At 61.3% G+C, this 19,507-nt stretch overlaps 5 protein-coding genes across 5 annotated transcripts; 3 read left to right on the forward strand and 2 right to left on the reverse strand.

Moving 5' to 3' along the window:
- Positions 1-448: 448 nt before the first annotated feature.
- Positions 449-1,695, forward strand: GGTG_07319 (C-8 sterol isomerase). The gene is made up of 2 exons (XM_009225143.1): positions 449-908; positions 993-1,695. Exons 1-2 carry the CDS (start codon positions 608-610, stop codon positions 1,355-1,357), a joined length of 666 nt encoding a protein of 221 aa, XP_009223407.1. The 5' UTR covers positions 449-607; the 3' UTR covers positions 1,358-1,695.
- GGTG_07320 (hypothetical protein) lies at positions 1,644-8,538 on the reverse strand. Its single transcript, XM_009225144.1, has one exon. It carries the CDS (start codon positions 8,373-8,375, stop codon positions 5,871-5,873), a length of 2,505 nt encoding a protein of 834 aa, XP_009223408.1. The 5' UTR covers positions 8,376-8,538; the 3' UTR covers positions 1,644-5,870.
- On the forward strand, positions 2,560-5,266 carry GGTG_07321 (peptide transporter PTR2-A). The gene is made up of 2 exons (XM_009225145.1): positions 2,560-4,432; positions 4,523-5,266. Exons 1-2 carry the CDS (start codon positions 3,207-3,209, stop codon positions 5,112-5,114), a joined length of 1,818 nt encoding a protein of 605 aa, XP_009223409.1. The 5' UTR covers positions 2,560-3,206; the 3' UTR covers positions 5,115-5,266.
- A 1,143-nt stretch (positions 8,539-9,681) lies between the features above and the next one.
- On the forward strand, positions 9,682-15,008 carry GGTG_07322 (multidrug resistance-associated protein 2). The gene is made up of 2 exons (XM_009225146.1): positions 9,682-12,305; positions 12,378-15,008. Exons 1-2 carry the CDS (start codon positions 10,252-10,254, stop codon positions 14,824-14,826), a joined length of 4,503 nt encoding a protein of 1,500 aa, XP_009223410.1. The 5' UTR covers positions 9,682-10,251; the 3' UTR covers positions 14,827-15,008.
- Positions 15,009-15,584: 576 nt separating this feature from the next.
- GGTG_07323 (hypothetical protein) lies at positions 15,585-18,292 on the reverse strand. The gene has a single exon (XM_009225147.1). The coding sequence runs from the start codon at positions 17,409-17,411 to the stop codon at positions 16,125-16,127; it is 1,287 nt and encodes a 428-aa protein (XP_009223411.1). The 5' UTR covers positions 17,412-18,292; the 3' UTR covers positions 15,585-16,124.
- Positions 18,293-19,507: the final 1,215 nt, after the last annotated feature.

Here is a 19,507-nt window from a genome sequence, read left to right on the forward strand (position 1 = left end):
TGACTGTAACTGTGAGAGATGACGACGGCTGCCAAACGGCTTGATCACGCCCCTCAGCAGCAAAGAGTTATTGGCATCCAACATTGCATGGTGCCAATGCAAGGATAACAGACAGAGCGAGCGGGATGGGTCGCAAAGTGTTGGGAACCTACGAGGGGATGCGAATCAGCCCACTCGCACAAAGAAGATTAGAGTTTTGGAAGCAGCAGAGGCCCAAAAGAGCCCATGTCGGCCCAATCGGCTTCTCAACATGTCCGTCATTGCGCGAACCAGAAAGCGACGACTGGCTCCAGGACTCTGGTAATGGTGCCACCCGGCATCTTGATCGCCGGCAGGCCAAGACGGCAATTGATTGGCCAATGGTGAGTAAAGGTGGAGCCACATGGACCCTGGAAATGAGTTGGCTAGGGTCATTTCCTTTGGCTCTTGACTTTTTTCTCCACCGCCTTCGGTATCCTCGGAGACAGAGAGCAAGGGGCTCACTGTCCGTCTGCTGGCGGGCTGCTTCGTTGGTCTCTTCTTTAAAGTGCTCTTTTTTGCTTGTTTGTTCAGTTTTGTAGATTTCTGTTCTGCTCTCTAACCTGCAGAACAAGCGACATCGCCCAAAATGTCGTCCCCAATCAGCGGCTTCCTCCGCTTCGTGGCCGTGCTGCTGGCCGTTGTGTCGCCCATGGTGTACATGCTGGAGCAGCGGCTCGAGTCCTTCTACATCTTCGAGACGGGCCACCTGCACGACCTGTCGACGCGCGCCATCGCCGCCCACGGCAACGACACCAAGTCCATTGTCGACTTTATCGTTACCGAGCTCAAGAGCCAGCCGCGCACGGCCGCCCACGTCAACCTGGAGCATGAGTGGGTCTTCAACAACGCCGGCGGTGCCATGGGCGCCATGTACATTATCCACGCCAGTGAGTAGACTAGACGACAGGCCTTTATATCTGATGGTCCGCCGAACCAGCTCGCTAACAGGTCTTCGCGTCTTCCCCAACCAGGTATCACCGAGTACCTCATCATCTTCGGCACCGCCATCGGCACTGAGGGCCACACGGGACGGCACACGGCCGACGACTACTTCCACATCCTGACGGGCGAGCAGTGGGCGTACGTGCCGGGCGAGTACAAGGCGGAGGTGTACCCGGCCGGGTCGGTGCACCATCTGGTGCGCGGGGAGGCCAAGCAGTACAAGATGCCCGAGGGCTGCTTCGCGCTCGAGTACGCGCGCGGCTGGATCCCGCCCATGCTCTTCTTTGGCTTCGCCGACGGGCTCAGCAGCACGCTCGACCTCCCGACCCTGTGGCGCACGGCCTTTGTTACGGGCCGCGAGATGCTGGGCAACCTGGCGCTGGGCAAGTTTTAGACGAGACTGAAGAGTGGGCGAGGGCGGGGAGGAAGTGGTGGAAGAGGAGGCTGCGAGAGGGTGGGCGGGTGGAGCGAAATATAGACATGTGCAAGCAATAACATGCGCACGACCAAACTATAGATATGATGTTGTAAATCTATTGGTAATAGCCTGGTGCAATATGCTGTCGGTCCATCTGTGCATCAGAAAATAGGATCGACCATTGTGGGCCCGAGATTTGACATTCGGCTGGGGATTCCAGGGGAAAGGCATCAATCAATAGTTCCGGACCCGACCGTTGAAATGTCACTTTTTTTTATTCTCTTGGTTTTGGGTATTATCAGGTTCATTTATTTAGTGTCTCATATTTTCCCCATCGTTCTCGTCGTGGCTCGGCGGTTCAGACAAGCCTTTCGGGTGGCTCATCTTGGCTTCTTGGCAGAGCAGCGGGGACGGCGGGAGGTGGAAATCCCCGATGGACACTCAGCTAGAACCCCTCTCGACCAGATGTGTTGCCATTTTTCGCCATTGCCAAACCCAGAAACATGATTCGCTAGCACACCCAGCGCCAGATCCTTCGGCCCTTCTTCTCCGGAAACAAGTAGTTTGCAGCACCTTCTGCATTTGGCAGGTGTTTCTTCCCAGCCACCTGCGCGGGCATCAGGGAAAGTCCCTCGCATTTGAAGGGAGTAGTGCGAGACTGGACTATTCCCGTCAAATCACAGGCCGCGAGCGGGTATGCGCCCGTCAGCGTCACGTTGCACTCGGCCAAGGCGGCATCTGTTGGGATAAGCTTTGACCAAGGAGAGCGTGTGATGGCTATCGCTCGTGGCTCCCCACAGCCGAGGCCAGTGCACTGGCAGGGGGTCCAGGGGGTCCAGGCTAGCCTGGGACTCGACGCATGGCGTGAGCGCAGCAGATACCAGTACTGTGTATGCCTCGTCCATATGGTAGGTAGGTACCTCTAGGGGCTAGGCGATATACATCTGCTTTTGGCCACCGAAGAGCCTGTATTTGCCCCCTTTAAGGGCGCTAGTGGTGGTCATCTGTAGCTATCGCTCTCGACAGCATGCCGAAAAGCCCACGTCTCGGCCGCGTGTCCTAATTCGGCAGCCAACAGGCATCGGATCTGTCCCCTTTCCAGAAAAAAAAAAGTGAGGCCGAACGGAGTGGCTCGATCCACACAGTTCCTCTTGCTCACTGTTCGATACGACGTACCACAAGATTTGCCCATCCCTCTCTCCACACCCCTTTTCTTAACATCTTATGCGTATCTTGGCCCCATGACGGAACCGATAGGCAGGTCCACCATCCTTTGGCGCAGTGCCACCGACCGTTCATCTCCTTGAATCAGCCTCGGCGAGGCGGCTCCCCAACCATCTTCCATCTCGGGCAGGGCGATGGCGAGGGATGCCTGTGCTTTTGCCGTCGGTTCCTGCGCCGCAGAGGACCCGCCAACGGCGCTGGAGGAGCTGTGGGTAGTTTCCCCTCGACACCACCCCCCGGACATGACTGCAGAGTTGGGACGAACCTGGAACGGCAAAGCATGTTGCCCACCAGCCCAGATAAGAGAAAGTGGGCGGGCAAGTGTGGGGGACGTTGCACTCTTGTTTTGTCATGCGTGCTCCAGGCAAGAGATTACCCGGGTGGGCGACATTCCTGCGTCTGACACCTCCCGCCTTTGTACCTCGCACCTTGCAGGAGGGGCCCAATCGTGGTGGTAACCCGGGCGAACGCATGGGTTCCTTATAAAACCGACCGCGTCTTCCCGCCTCTTCTCTCCCGTCCCTTGACCTGTCCTCTCGTGACGGCTTCCCCTCCCTTCCCTCCCCTCATCCAGCCTCTGCACGTTGCAAGCAAGCCCAGCATGCCGGCAGACATAATCGACGACGCCATCGTGGCGGAGCAGGTGCGCGCCACGGCCCAGGCCGAGGTGGCGGCGCCCGACGACGAGAAGACGGGCGGCGCCGCGGGCCTGCACCCGACCGAGGAGGAGCTGCAGACGCTGCGGCGCGTGGCGGACCGCATCCCGCTCAAGCTCTTCACCATCGCCTTCATCGAGCTGTGCGAGCGCTTCTCCTACTACGGCGTCGTCATCGTCTTCACAAACTTCATCCAGCAGCCCCTGCCGGCCGGCTCCCTCACCGGCGCCGGCTTCGGCAGCCCGACGGGCCAGTCGGGCGTCCTGGGCATGGGCCAGCAGGCCTCGACCGGCATCACCACCTTCAACCAGTTCTACCAGTACATGATGCCGTTGCTGGGCGCCTGGATCGCCGACGAGTACTGGGGCCGCTACAAGACCATCTGCGTTGCGCTTGGCGTCGCAATCTTTGGCCACATCGTCCTGATCCTGTCGGCCATCCCGCCCGTCATCGCCCGCGGGCCCAGCGACTCGCTGGCCGCCATGATCATGGGCATCCTTATCATTGGCTTCGGCACGGGCGGTTTCAAGCCCAATATCAGCCCGCTCATCGTCGAGCAGCTGGACCTGGACCACATGGTGGTGCGCACGCTAAAGTCGGGCGAGCGCGTCATCGTCGATCCCACCATCACCATCAACCGCGTTTACAACTGGTTCTACTTCTTCATCAACATCGGCGCCCTGCTCGGCCAGCTGACCATGGTGTACGCCGAGCTCTACGTCGGCTTCTGGCTCAGCTACCTCATGCCCACCATCATGCTCAGCATCTGCCCGCTCGTCATGTGGTGGGGCAGGAAGCACTACCGCGACCGCCCGCCCGCGGGATCCGTGCTCGGCAAGGCCCTCAAGACCTTTGGGCTGGCCCAGCGCGGCCGCTGGCACGTCCTGCCCTGGGTCACGTACCAGCGCATGAACGACGGCACCTTTTGGGAGAGCGTCAAGCCGTCCAAGTTCGCGCCGGGCACCAAGCCCGCGTGGATGACGTTTGACGACGCCTGGGTGGACGAGCTGCGTCGTGGTTTCGCCGCCTGCTCGGTCCTGTTCTGGTTCCCGCTCTACTGGCTCACGTACAACCAGCTCAACAACAACCTCATCTCCCAGGCCGCCGTCATGAGGCTCGACGGCGTCCCCAACGACGTCGTGACCAACCTGGACCCTCTGGCGCTGCTCATGTGAGTTTGGACCGTTTGCTGCTTGGGCCATAAACAAACATGACAAGAATGTGAAACTGACTCTTTCCTTTTTTTTTTTTCTCCCCGCAGTTTCATCCCCATCTGCGACTTTGGCCTGTACCCGCTCCTGCGCAAATACCGCATCAAGTTCACGCCCATCAAGCGCATCGCCGCCGGCTTCTTCTGCGGCGCCGCCGCCATGGTGTGGGCCGCCGTGATCCAGAACCACATCTACGCCACGTCCGAGTGCGGCTACAACGCGTCGGGCACCAAGGACGACGGCACGACGTGCGCGCCCATCTCCCTGACCGTCTGGGCCCAGACGGGCGCCTACGTCCTGCTGGCCCTGTCCGAGATCTTTGCCTCCATCACCTCGCTCGACTACGCCTTTAGCAAGGCGCCCAAGAACATGCGCTCCATGGTCCAGGCCATTTCGCTGTTTACCACGAGCCTGTCGGCCGCCCTGGGCGAGGCCTTTGTGCCCCTCAGCGCCGACCCGCTGCTCGTGTGGAACTACGGCGTCGTCGCCGTCCTGGCCGCCGTCGGGGGCTTGCTGTTCTGGCTCAACTTTAAGAGCCTCGACGCCGAGGAGGACGCGCTCAACGAGCTGCCCGAGGGTAAGATGTTTGTGACGGACGAGGAGAGCGTCAACCACTCGCCGACGCCGCCTGAGAAGAGCTAGGGGAGACGACGTTGAGGTGGATGGGCGTCTTGTGTGTATAGATGAAAGGGATGATATCTCGTTGATTGGCTACCATGTTGCGCATCTAATCAATCCACTTTGTCAACTATTGATCACAAACGTGCCATTTATGTCGGGGAGAAGGGGAATGCGCCTCTTCATCTAGTCGCCATTACGGCCGAGGTCGGTAGCGTGGACAAGCTTGCCAATCGCATCGCAGCCAAGATGCGAATGTCCAGTTTGTCGACAACTGGGTGAGATTCGAAGAAGCCCTCAGACTGGGAGCGGGCCGGAGCAGACTCCATACCAAGAACGGCTCAGGGTGCTGGAAGAGAGGTGACACACATGGCTTCCGATAAAAGAAGCGCTGGAAGCAAATGGGGAAAGATAAAGTCGGTTGAAAAACGAATCAGGAGGTGATGGAGAGCATTCGTGGGGCTGAAGGATGTTATGTGACGGTCGGGGGCGAGGGTTCGGTTTCTTGAATTTAGGAAGTTTGCTCAGGCCAGGGTGCTAGAAGTGGCCAGGAGCTGAGTGACGTGTCCGGTGACGACAAGGAAAACAGGACTGTTCGGCTTTGGGTTACTGCGTGGGTTGGGTAACCCGAGGTGTCGTGGAGGATCATGTTATTTTTATCAGGATGAAACGAGCGAAGTGCCATGTCCTATTTTTTTATCAACTTTTATTTTGTGTCATGTTTTTTTTGTCTCGCAAATCGACAGATATTCTGTCTCTACGTGGAAATGCGCCCGTAGTTCACACCTCGGCATGGCCCGGACTGGGCGGCACATCCCCCGTGTCCCACGCGACCGGCTCAGGCCCCATCTCGAACTCGAGCAGGCCGCCGCGCGCGCTGTCCTTGCCGACCAGGTCCTCGTGGCTGACCCAGCTGCGGTCCCACGGCTGGCCGTTGACCTTTAGGCTCTGCACAAACGTGTTGCCGGCCTCGGCCAGCCCCTTGGCGACGATGCGCAGCTTCCCGCCCGACTCGCCCAGCGTCACCGTCACGTCCTCGAAGCGCGGGGCCAGGACCAGGTACACGGGCTGCGTGACGACGGGGTAGAGGCCGATCATGTTCCAGACCAGCCAGCTGCTCATGGCGCCGGCGTCGTCGTTGCCGGGGATGCCGTTGCGGCCGGCGTGGTAGAACTCGTCCACGATGGCGCGGGACCGGTTGGCCGACTTGTGCTGCTTGCCCGGAATGTAGCTGTAGAGGAACGGCGTCATGAAGCTCGGCTCGTTGCCCGGGTTGAAGATCATGGTGCCGGCCCCGTTGGCGCCTTGGTCCTCCTTGCCCAGGCCCGGGACGAAGGACTTGTCCAGCCGGGCCTCGAAGGAGGCCGGGCCGCCCATCTTGGCCACCAGGGTGCGCATGTCGTGCGGGATGGTGAAGCTGTACTCCCAGGGCGTGCCCTCGTACGTGATGGACCGCCACGTGCACGCGCCGCACGTCAGGGGGTCGTAGACGCCGCCGCGGCTGCCCTCGGGCACGGCGACGCTGCCGTTGGGCCAGCGCGGCGCCAGGAAGCCCTTGAACCCGAGGGCCTCGGCGTCGTCAGACCAAAGGTGCTGCCAGTTGCGCGACCGGTTCAGGTACGTGGCCGCCTCGTGGGGCGGCGCGGCCACGCCGCGGGCGACCTGGGACACGGCAAAGTCGTTGAGCGAGTACTCGACCGTCTTGGAGATGCAGCGGCCCTTGTTGGCCGACACGAAGCCGCACGCCAGCCAGTCGTTGAGCGCGCCCCGGCCCTCCTTGGTGCTGCCCGACGGGTCGTCCGTGTCAAAGTTGTTGTATGGCAGCCGCTCGGCGTTGGTCCTCATGGCGGCGTAGCCGTCGGTCCAGTTGACGAGGCCGCCCCCGGGCGCGGCGACGCCGACGCCCAGGCCCTTGACGTAGGCGTCGGCCAGCACGTTGTCCGAGTTGGAGCCGCCCTGCACGCGGCCGTTAAAGTTGTGGCTGCGGCCCTCGGGCATCCAGCGCTCGTGGCGCCAGATGTCGATCAGCGCGCGCACCATCTGCGTCTGGCGCTCGGGCAGGATGAGCGTCACGAGCGGGTGCAGGGTGCGGAACGTGTCCCAGAGCGTGTACCAGTCGTCGTAGTAGGGCTCGCCCGAGTCCCAGTGCGGGTTCTCCCCCGTCCGGTCCGACGGCAGGAGGTGGCTGTGGTAGAGAGCCGTGTACAGCATCGTCAGCGCCGTCTCGTTGTCGGCAGCACCCGATGATGGCTGAGCCGTGGCGACCTTGCCCAGCACCTCCGAGTTCCACTTGTCGACCGCCTTGGCCACCGTCGTGTTCAGGTCCCAGGTCGGAATTTCGTCACGGAGGAACTGGCAGGCCTTGTCGGCAGAGATCCAGGACACGCCCACACGCGACTGCACCACGTCGGCGCCCGCGGGGAACTCGAAGAGCGCCCCGATGCGGTCGGCGTACTGGTAGTTGGGCGCACCGGCCGTCAGAGTGGTAGCGTCGGTGAAGGTCGGGCTGGCATCGGTCGTGTTGGGCCAGAAGGGGTCGGTGGCCTTGCCCGAGAAGAGGCGGGCGCTGGAGGGGGTGGTGTCAAAGTTGGCGCAGAAGTAGACGCGGTAGTCGCCACCCCACGACCAGCCGGCGCGGTAGATGCCATAGCCCGAGTACCAGGTGCCGTCTTCACTACGCTCAAGAAAGCCGTTGCTGTACCACTGCTGTTTGTTGCCCATGCTCGGCAGGAAATGGCTGATGTCGACAAGGACATGGCGACCTGGGGCGTCGGGTGGGTACGAGTAGCGCATGATTCCGGCGTGCATGCTGGCGCTCATCTCGGCGACTACGCCGTTGCTCAGGTGGGTGCGGTAGTAGCCGACCGAAGCAACGTCGGGTGAGGTGCGCGGCTGCATGTAGGTGATGTTGTCGAGGAGGTTGACGCCCTCGAGCGACGTGAGGGGCATTTGCGGGATGAGGCCATAGGTCGGGGCGCCGCCGGTGCCGCTCTCATGCAGCATCGTGATGGCCGTCACGTTACCGCTCGGGGTGTAGCCGGCGTTGGCTGCGAACGAGACGTTCCAGCGTGTGGTGTCGATGCCGACCTTGACGGCGCCCCAGGGGAGCGAGGCGCCTGGGAAGACATTGCCGCCGGCGAAGGCAGAGCCCGGGTCGGGACCTTCGGTGCCGATGAAGAGGTTGACATGCTTTGTAAAGTCCTTGGCCGATGCCTGGGCCGCGGCGGTGCCGGTGAGGTATGACGCTAGCAGCAGTGACGCTGCAATCATGGACCGTGCTGCCATCTTGATGCCGTGCCCTCTCCTTCTGAGAACGGCCGAGGCGCAACGTCCCCCTGGGAGGGGCTATATAGAGGGTTGGCCGTCATCATGTCTGCGGGGAAAGAAAAAAAAAAAACACCAACCCCATACCGCCAAGCACCTCCAATGTGGTTCCTGGTTTCCCCCGCAGAGGGCATCACCTACCAGCCACCGCACCCCGCACGCCGAGTCGGCTCACCACTGCTACCCCAGTGGGGAGCGACACGATGCCTCCACCTTGGAGGCATCGGTCGGTCAGGCGGTCAGATCAACAAGGTGCCGAATCCGAAGTGCCCACCGAAGGCGCTAGAAGGGCGCGGGCAAGAGCCGAAATGAGCAAGGAAAGCCGAGCCGGGATATGGATTACCGCGAATCCCGTTCGTCACAGCCCGGATTGCGAGGAACGCAAATGCTCTGTGCAGTCAATATTTGACGATGTGAAGACGCATGGCCAGCTGCCCATACAAGTCAAGTCGAGCCTTGTCAATTGAGGACGCTAGCGCAGGGGTCGCGGGCGAGATTGCCGATTCTGAGTAAGACCAGGAAGACAAGACCTGAAACGAAAGCAAAATAACGTCGACGGGCGTGAGGCTATCGTCATGAACCAAAAAGGATCGTTCGGATCGCCATTATTGAAACGGAACCCACCAAACCTCGGACGGATCAGGGTCCCATCCGGCAGGGATGGCCGCGCAGAGATGAGAGAGGTTGGACGACGGGAAGGGCGCATGACACGTGGGTTAGTCTTTGGACCAGCAGAGAACCCTGGGCTTGGCCGCGCCCGACATGGAATGCTGGTGCTTGGGACGGACGGGGCTGGCCAAGGCTGCAGACGATGGCACAGCGCGTGTCTCCGGCGTCTCCAGGGAGGTGGCAGTAGCCTGTCTCGAGCTGGCTGTATCAAACTGACCTGGAACGGCGGGATGCCAAATCCAACGGCGTTGCGGGTGCCGAACTGTCAAGTCCAAGTCACTACCGTCGGGCGGATTCTGCGATAAGACGGGCGGATGGATCCAGCCTAGCGTGGACTGGTCGGATCTTCTTCCATGTTCAATCTCATTGTCCTAGCCCCGGCACTTGCAGATATTGCAACAAACATTGATACAGGCAGGACGAATGCAAAACGGGCTAGACATGGGCCTGATAAGAATTGTGAACAACAATTGTAAACACAAGCTTGAGCTCCCGTCCATCTCCACCCTGGAGCCCTTGGGTAATTACCCTTGAGCTCTCCGCCCGGCACAGCTTGCCCCTCCGGTTGCTGCAAACCCCACCACAGGCCCTTTTTTTTTCCCCTCCCGCAAGGCCAAGCATTTCGCTTCTCGACTCGCCGTCCCGTCTGTGTTTCTATGGTGGTCTGTGTTGTGTTTCTCTGGCCCAGCTCACTGGTCTCTTCCCAGGCCTTCCCAGGCCTTGGCGCTGGTTATAACAACAACTCGTTTCTCCCAGCACTGGCATAGCGAGTACTGAGACTAATATACAGCCCCCCTGCCAGCTCAGGTTGGGCCCCCGGCCGGCATTCCCGCTCGTTTCGGTGCCACAGGCAGAGTTAGCCGAGCAGGCCGGACTTAAACGCTACAAACCCCGGTTCCCGGCTCCCTTGATTTGTCTTCATTGTCGTCATTGTTGGTGCCTCTGCTTCGCTCCCTTTGATATATTTCTCGCTCTTGGCCACCACCTTTTGAACCGCTCTCTTCCACCCCTCAGGAGCGGCCTGCTCATGTCCTTCTCGGCTGTCGTAGCAGCGCATATCCCAACAGCGAAGCCCACCTCTTGGCACCCGACATCGCTTGTGCCGGCCCGCGCCAAGAAATAGTAGCGCGCCGGGTCATCGCGCCTCGAGGCCAACAGACCAACCGTCATGGCCGCCTCGGCCCTGCCTGATGCGCACGCGGCCAAAAACGACAACAATGTGGTGGCAGAGGCCGGCCTGTTCAGCTCCGACGAGAGCCAGGGCCGCCGCAGCAGGTCGTCGTCGTCGTCGTCGTCGTCTGACCGGCCGCCGCCGCCGCCGCCGCGCGAGTCCCTCAACCGCACCAAGAGCTCCGCCACCGATGCCAGCGCCTACACCACTGCCTCGGCCACGGTCAATCGCCTGCGTGAGGAATGGGCCGCCCGCCCCTGGCACCGCAAGCTCAACCCCTTGCGATGGGGCACCATCCCGCCCATCCCCGACGAGCGCGCAGAGTGTCCCGAGTACCGCGCCAACTTCCTGAGCATGCTCGTCTTCTCGTGGATGGCCCCGCTCATGGCCACGGGCTACCACCGCCCGCTGCAGGCCACCGACATCTGGGCCGTCAACCCGCGCCGCGCCGTCGAGCCCACCACCGACCGCGTCAGGGAATCCTTCCGCCGCCGGGTCGCCAAAGGCGAGAAGAGGCCGCTCCTCTGGGCACTGAACGAGGCCTACCTCTGGGAGTTCTGGGCCGGCGGTATGTGCGGCATGGTTTCCACCCTCTGCCAGGTCATGTCCCCTTTCATGCTGCGCTTCCTGATTGCCTTCGCCACCGACGCATACCTCGCCGCCCAGCTCAGCCGGCCCCAGCCCAACCTCGGCACTGGCTTTGGCCTCGTCATAGGCGTCACCGCCCTGCAGGTCCTTCAGAGCCTCTGCATCAACCAGTTCATGTACCGCGGCATGCTTGTCGGCGGGCAGAGCAGGGCCTCGCTCATCTCAATGATCTATGACAAGTCCATGGTGATCTCGGGCAGGGCCAGGGCGGGAGGAGTCGACGACGGAAAGACCGAGGGACCCGCCGACGCAAAGGGCGACTCCAAGTCCAAGTCCAAGAACAAGAACAAGGGCAAGGGTCCATCTAAAAAGCCCGCCAACGACGCCGCCGGCTGGGCCAACGGGCGCATCATGAACCTCATGAGCGTCGACACGTACCGCATCGACACGGCCTGTGGCCTGTTCCATATCGTGTGGACGGCCCCTGTGTCCCTTGTCATCACCCTCGTCGTGCTGCTCGTTAACTTGGGCCCCAGCGCCCTCGCCGGCTTCGGCCTGCTCGTCATCGGCGCGCCGCTGCTCGCGCGTGCCGTCCGCAGCTTGTTTGCCCGCCGCCGCGCCATCAACCGCATCACGGACCAGCGCGTCTCGCTGACCCAGGAGATCATGCAGTCGGTCCGTTTCGTCAAGTACTTTGGCTGGGAGGAGTCCTTCCTAAAGCGCCTCAACGGCCTCCGCACCAAGGAGGTGTCGTCCATCCAGATCCTGTTGGCCCTGCGCAACGGCATTCTGGCCATCAGCCTGTCGCTGCCCGTCTTCGCCGCCATGCTGTCCTTCGTCACGTACTCGCTGTCCGGCAATACCCTGCGCTCCGACATCATCTTCTCTTCCCTGGCTCTGTTCAACGGCTTGCGCATGCCTCTGAACCTACTGCCCCTTGTCATCGGCCAGATCACCGACGGGTGGTCCTCGCTCAAGCGCATCCAGGAATTCCTGCTCGCCGAAGAACAGGCCGAGGACGTGGTTCACAAGCCGGATGGCAAAAATGCTCTCGAAATGCATGGCGCTGGCTTCACGTGGGAGAAGACCTCGTCGTCCGATGGCCAAGTGAACCAGGCCAAGCCTGCCCGGGGGGTCAAGAGCCAAGCGCAGCCCGCGGAGAGCTCTGAGAAGAGCACCGGTAGCAGCTCGGCTGTGGACAAGGAGCCATTCAAGCTCCAGAACCTCAACTTCGAGATTGGCCGGGACGAGCTTGTCGCCGTCATCGGTACTGTAGGCAGCGGCAAGAGCTCCCTGCTCTCAGCCCTGGCCGGCGACATGCGCAAGACGGACGGCGAGGTGGTTCTGGGTGCCTCGAGGGCTTTCTGCCCGCAGTATGCCTGGATCCAGAACACGACGGTTCGGGACAACATCACCTTTGGTAAGGACATGGACGAGGACTGGTACCACGAGGTGATCAAGGCGTAAGTGAAATCGGTCCTGCTCCCTCCCCCCGACCTGCCCCGGGATGATGCAATGCTGACTGCCGCTCACAGTTGCGCACTGAAACCTGACCTCGAAATGCTGCCAAACGGCGATTTGACCGAAATTGGTGAGCGTGGCATCACCATCTCCGGAGGCCAGAAGCAGCGGCTCAACATTGCGCGAGCCATCTACTTTGACGCCGACATTGTCCTGATGGATGACCCCCTGAGCGCCGTCGATGCCCACGTGGGCCGCCACATCTTTGACAATGCCATCCTCGGTCTCCTCGGAAACAAGTGCCGTATTCTGGCCACGCACCAGCTCTGGGTCCTCAACCGCTGCGACAGGATCATATGGATGGACGGCGGCAAGATCCAGGCCGTCGACACCTTTGACAACCTGATGAGCGGTCACGCCGGCTTCCGGCAGCTGATGGAGTCGCAGTCGCTAGAGGGGAAGAAGGACGAGGCCGAAGAGAGCACGCCGGGCGCCTCGGCAGATGCCGGTGCTGACGAGGCGGAGAAGAAGACCAAGCTGAAGAAGGGCAAGTCTATGATGCAAACCGAGGAGCAGGCCGTTTCGAGCGTGCCGTGGTCCGTATATGGCGACTTCATCCGGGCGTCAGGATCCATCCTCACCGCGCCCGCGACGCTCGTGCTGCTTCTCGTCTCGCAAGGGGCCAACATTGTCACCAGCCTGTGGCTTTCATGGTGGACGGGCGACAAGTACGGGTTCGCCCCGCCCGTGTACATGGGCGTGTATGCCGGGCTCGGCGTGGTGCAGGTGGTGCTGACCTTTGGCTTCATGGTGGCGCTCTCCATCTTCGGCACGCGCGCGTCCAAGCTGATGCTGCGCCGCGCCATGGCCCGCGTCCTGCGCGCGCCCATGTCCTTCTTCGACACGACTCCGCTGGGCCGCATCACCAACCGCTTCAGCCGCGACGTCGACGTCATGGACAACAACCTGTCGGAGAGCATGCGCATGTACTTCTTCTCCGTGTCGTCCATCCTGTCCGTCTTCGCCCTCATCATCGCCTTCTTCCACTGGTTCGCCATCGCCCTCGTCCCGCTCTCGTGCGCCTTCCTGCTCGCCACCGTCTACTACCGCGCCTCGGCCCGCGAGGTGAAGCGTTTCGAGTCCACCCTCCGCTCGTCCCTCTTCGCCCGCTTCGGTGAGGGGCTCAGCGGCGTGGCCTCGATCCGCGCCTATGGGCTGCAGAGCCGTTTTGCCCGCGACCTGCGGCGCTCCATCGACGACATGAACGGCGCTTACTTTCTGACCTACTCGAACCAGCGCTGGCTGTCGGTCCGGCTCGACGCCGTTGGCGCGTGTCTCGTGTTTGTGACAGGAGTCCTCGTCTTGACGAGCCGCTTCGACGTGCCGCCCAACATCGGTGGCCTGGTGCTCTCGTACATCCTGGCCATCGTGCAGATGCTCCAGTTCACCATCCGCCAGCTCGCCGAGGTGGAGAACGGCATGAACGCCGTCGAGCGCCTGCGCTACTACGGCACCGAGCTCGACGAGGAAGCCCCGCTGCACATCAAGGGCGCCGAGATGCGTCCCTCGTGGCCCGAGACGGGCGAGATCTCGTTCGAAAACGTCGAGATGCGCTACCGGGCCGGCCTGCCCCTGGTGCTGCGCGGCCTGGACATGCGCGTGAGAGGCGGCGAGCGCATCGGCATCGTTGGCCGCACGGGTGCTGGAAAGAGCTCCATAATGAGCACCCTCTTCAGGCTCGTCGAGCTTTCCGGCGGCCGGATCCTTATCGACGGCGTTGATATCGCCACCATCGGCCTGGCCGATCTGCGCTCGCGCCTGGCCATCATCCCGCAGGACCCGACGCTGTTCAAGGGCACTGTGCGCAGCAACCTCGATCCCTTTGACGAGCACTCGGATCTGGAGCTGTGGGACGCCCTCCGCCAGGCAGACCTTGTGGGGCCTGATGGCACGGCGCCCATGGCCAGCACGGTCCCCGCCCAGGAGGGCCAGGCAGAGACGGCAGAAACAACGACCGACAACGACAACAACAACAACAACAACGCCAAAGCAGTCACGTCCCGGATCCACCTCGACTCGATCGTGGAGGAGGAGGGGCTCAACTTCTCGCTGGGCCAGCGGCAGCTGATGGCGCTGGCGCGGGCGCTGGTGCGGGGGTCGCGCATCATCGTGTGCGACGAGGCGACGTCGTCGGTCGACATGGAGACGGACGCCAAGATCCAGGCCACCATGGCGGCCGGGTTCCGGGGCCGCACGCTCCTGTGCATCGCGCACCGGCTGCACACCATCGTCGGCTACGACCGCATCTGCGTCATGGACCAGGGCCGCATCGCCGAGCTGGACGACCCGCTCGAGCTGTGGCGCCGCGGCGCCGGCGGCATTTTTCGGGGCATGTGCGACCGCAGCGGCATCCGCGAGGAGGACATAATCGCCGCGAGGCAGGGGCTGGGGCTGGGGCTGGTCACCGGCGGCGGAAATGGGACCAAAGACGACGAGGAGGGACGGGAGGAAAAGTCGGGATGAAGAAAGGAAAGGACTGGTTCATAACGGCATCAAAAGTAAATCTTAATAATATGATGACTACGCAAAATCATAATCGGGGCAGATTCGGTAGTATCTCCGGATATCTCTGCACCGGCAGTGGGTCGCTGTCATTTGTTATGGTTCGCATCGTGCCACTTTAGAGTTTGGTTGTTGAGCAAGCCTTCCTTCCACAAGATGCGTCGACGCAACGCATGCTTTCCATCATCCTGTCTCGACCCGTCCAAATGCAACACAGACATCGTGGGTACAACCGCTTGGGTCAGTCCTCGGGTCCCTAGGCTGGGTTGGCTGGGTGGCACAAAGGTCACAAGGCCGCCCGCCCCGTCGCACAATAACCCAAAGAGGTCGCGGCGTGCATGTATATATGTGTCTAATACGGCTACGTGCCGGGCAGCACACGCCGTACACGGGCGAACCAAAAGGGCAGACGTCAGATGCCGCGCGCCGCGCGTGCAACATGGCGCCGCCGGGGAGTTGGATAGGTGGCGGCCGCATCAGAGGTCGCACCGGCATCGCCCGAAGAAAGTTGCTGGTAGGCACAGCGGGGCGACACAAAGATGATGTGTTGCGTGCATGTCAGATGCTGTGGCTCCCTGACGCGAGGCAGGGCCGTTGGCCACGGCCGGACGTCCGCAGCGACAAAAAGGGACTTGGTCAGACAAATTGGCTGTGGCTTTCAGATACAAACTCACAAACACCATGACCAACTGACAGCGCAAGACATATATCATGGTAGTATGCATATATTAAAACAAGATAATAGTCCCCAAACACACGCGACGCGCCAACCCCGGGACAGACACACCACAATCACGGAGGAGAATACAAAGGTTATATACTGTGTACGTCATGAGAACGCAAAGGCCGGGGCGACCAGAAACGCGCCGCCGCCCGGAATGAGTGTCATACAGAAGAAGGATGGACGGGAGAAGGCCAGAGTCCCCAGAGAAAGACGTGGGGGAAACCAGGAGAGACGGAAATACACAAACAGCCGCCGAGACACAAGAGAAATTCGGGAGCAACGAAGCATCCCAAGCTTTTCAAGCCAAGAAAATCAAGTCTATGGTCGTAGACTTTGCCGACGCCGTCGAGCGACCAAGGAACAAGAGCAAGAGTTGTCGCCAGGCTCCCTCCTATTTTGTTTCTAATGCGGGTGAAACGGATATCAAGTACCTCTCATGTGGAAAACATGCGTCGCCCGGGTGGGTAGCACCGAGTGGTTGTTTAAGATGTGACAGTCGCGAATGGAAAAAGAAACCTCAAAACGGGCGCTTGCTCTAGAACCGGCCGCCGTGTGGGGAAGGACTGAAGGTTCTCGACTGCGGGCTGTGGTTGTGCGGGTTCAGCGGCTGGTGCGGCCCGGGGCTCGGCGTGCCTGGGCCGTAGTAGGAGCCGGTGCGGGCGACTGGAGACGGGGACGGCATGGGATGGCCGGTCGGGTCGTCGAGCATGTCGTCCAGGTAGGCACTGGGCGCCCTGCCGACGGGCGGGGTGTTGAGGTTGAGGCTGGTCGTGCTGACGTTGCGCTGGACGCCCCCGGGGCCGCCGGCGTGACCCAGGTTGCTGCCCTGCCGCGTGGGGTGCATCGCGGGCGATTCGGGAGGTGTCATGCCAGAGACTGCCCTGGCGTGTCCTCGGCTGTCGGGGCGCAGGTTGGACAGACTGATGCTGTGCTCGTGGCGCGGCGGGTTGGGCGAACCCGCACCGGCGGCGTAGAATCCAGAGGGCAGGAAGCGGCTGTCGCGGTTGCTTACGCTGCCGCCGCCGCCTCCGAGGCCAGAGGTGGCCGTGGGCGAGAAGAACAGGTTGGACTGGGACGGGGTGGCCGAGGGCGTCGGACCGCGGTGGGTTCTCCTGACACCACGACCGGCCAGGCTGGCCGACGAGCCGGCAGGGCCCAGGCCAGCAGCGCCGGCCCCCATACCACCAGCGAGCAGGTTGGGGTTGGAGCCGCTCTCGTTGTACGACTTGTAGAATGGGGCGGGCGGAGTGGGGAAGGAGCCGGCAGCCTTGTCGTTGGCGGCATGCTGGGCGAGGGCGGCGCGCTCAACATCGCGGTGAAGCAGGCAGGCGATGACGGCGCGCCACACAAGAACGGTCAGACCAAAGGCACCCAGGATTGCGCCGACAGCGATGAAGACGGTACCCTCGGGCATGGTCGAATGCTGCATGAAGGGCGCCTGGTTGGTGGGCGGGACGCCGGGCGGCGGGTAGGTCGGGATGGCGTCGAGCGTGCGCGACAGGGTCGGGAGCGTGGCAGGTCCGCCGCCGCTTCCAGGGCTGGTGATGTTGGGGATGTCGCGTACCGACGTGTCGGCGGTCCCTCCCGTGATTCTGCTCGTCGCTGGTCCGGTGGGGGTGGAAGAGGCCGGCGAGGACGAGGCCGGCGCCGGGGTGTTTGTGTTCGCTGGAGACGACGTTGCGGGAGGGTTACTATTATTATTACCGCTATTTGTGCTGGGACTGTTCGTGTTCTGCGCTGCTGCCGTGGCCGAGAAGACCGAGAGGCCAGCGAAGGCGGCCAACAGAAGCGAGCGCTTCAGCGAGACGCGCGACGACCTCATGGCTACGGTTGGCGACGGGACCCGGGAGACGCAGCGAGTATCGTCAACAGGTAATTACAGGCCGACAGCCTCCGTTTTGCTCAATGTGTTGTTGTTCGCGACAACACGCTCGAGGCCAGGCTTCGATCGTGGCACTGCGTGGTTCAATACGAGATGGTGCTGTGGCGCGCTGTGCACAGTGAGCGCCCAGGGCGACACACAACCCGAGACGGTCACAGGCGCAGCGATCTGTTTCGAAAGCGCGGGCTGGCTGAACTGGTCGTCGGCTCGTTCAAGTTTTGCCGTCTGCCTATTCGAGTCGTGAGGGCTGGCGACTGACAGAGAGGTCAGACAGCAAGATCGGGATGGCCCTTGGAAAAGGAAAGGACGGCGTAACGAAACGATGGTCCGGCTGGGGCTGACAGCGTGGGATGAGACGACCAAACAAACGGAGGATAAAACGAAGGACGGACTAAAGGGCAAACGAATGAAAACAACGAATGTTGCAGAACCACAGCGACACCACCTCGAGGCCAAGACAGCGCAGGATCCGACCTTTTTTTCTTTCCCTGGAGTCGTATCACCAACCGCGAAATGGTTGGCCGAGCGGGTGGTGGTGAGAGCAGGCCTGGGTAAGAGGGCAGGAGGAGACAAGGCCAGTCGCAGGAGAAAAAGGGAAAAGGAGACACCCGCACTCGTGTTCGCGCGGCCCACGCAAGGGGACCCAAAGAGGACCCAGAGGCTTGTCCAATTAGATTGCGCCTTCCAAGCCTCGCACTGTGGCGATTCACCCACAGGAATCGAGAAATTTCTGCTTTCTGCATGCAAGTCCCTGCCTGATCAACACGAACGGCGGCCGATCTGTGGTGGAAACAAGGTGCATGCATGTGCATGCATTTCATTCAAACAATGTTTCTGGGGCAGAGGAGGTTATTTGGGCATGTAAACATCGAGGTAAACACTGGCGAAAATCTATCTTAACTAGGCATCCATTCGTATTGTTATCACAGCCTCGTAACCCTCACCAAAACATACAGGCTGACGCCAAAGGTGCCTGTGCTGTGAATGGATCTCGACTGGGTCAGATTGCGCCAACTTGGACCCCTTTTCTGCGCGACTTGCGGGGGCGCTGCAACCCTCATCCCTCATTCTCATCCCTCACTTTGCCGACATTGGCCAATGCTGCTGCTAGTGAAATTCGATCCAGCGCCCACTCGTGCCACTGCAGGGGCACACAGTGCCAAAAGCCACCGCCCCATAGGGAATCTGGGTCAGCTAGAGGTGCAGACAGTGTGCCGAGGACACAGCCCTCAGCTCCAACCGCGGGCTGGAATGCCTTTTGGCTGCAACTTACGTCACCTGACTCTCCCTCAGCCCCTCAGCCAAAACCATGCCAGGCCAGAAGCGGGAAAGCGCCGGCGACGACACGGCCGACGCGCCTGAAGCTGTGTGTTGGCGCCATCACGGTCGAGCACTCTCGGCCCGGTTTTTGGGAGTCGCTGCTCGTCTACACGGACTTGGCAACAAAAAAAACCGACATGAGTTTCGAGGACGGCCGGCGGTTGGGCGCATTTCGCTGAGATCAAGTTGGCGGTATTATTTATGCGCAGTTTCCCTGTGGCGCCACAGCCCGTCACATGAGAACCTAGACAATGCATCACCAAATGGTCTCATCATGCGGCTATCAGCCCGACAATTTCTTTTTGCCCGTTTGGGAGAGAGTTGTTTATCTGGACAATACATATTTGGACTATCTGAGGCAAATCTTGTCCAACCTACCCACGCCAAGGCCATATGAATGATTATCTCAATGGACAAACATCAATGGTGAAATGTGCGTGGAAACACCCAAACCGAGTTTGGTCGGGGCATCTTTGGCTCTCTCGGCTACGAGTCGCGCAAGCGAGAAAGTTTGTTAGCCACATACTTGCTGGTGTAGTTCGGTTGTGGTGGCGAGGCTACGCTGGAGAGGCGTCAAGTTCAACACCCGACTCTATACGGTGATCGCCCCGGAGCTCTGAAACAAGCCGGACTAGACGCTGGCGATGGCGGTTGGCATTGAAGAACGGCAATGGGCGAGTCGGTTATGGGGCCGGGGGGGGGGGGGGGGGGGGGTC

Source organism: Gaeumannomyces tritici (genome assembly GCF_000145635.1).
Source record: "Gaeumannomyces tritici R3-111a-1 unplaced genomic scaffold supercont2.3, whole genome shotgun sequence".
Taxonomy (NCBI): domain Eukaryota; kingdom Fungi; phylum Ascomycota; class Sordariomycetes; order Magnaporthales; family Magnaporthaceae; genus Gaeumannomyces; species Gaeumannomyces tritici.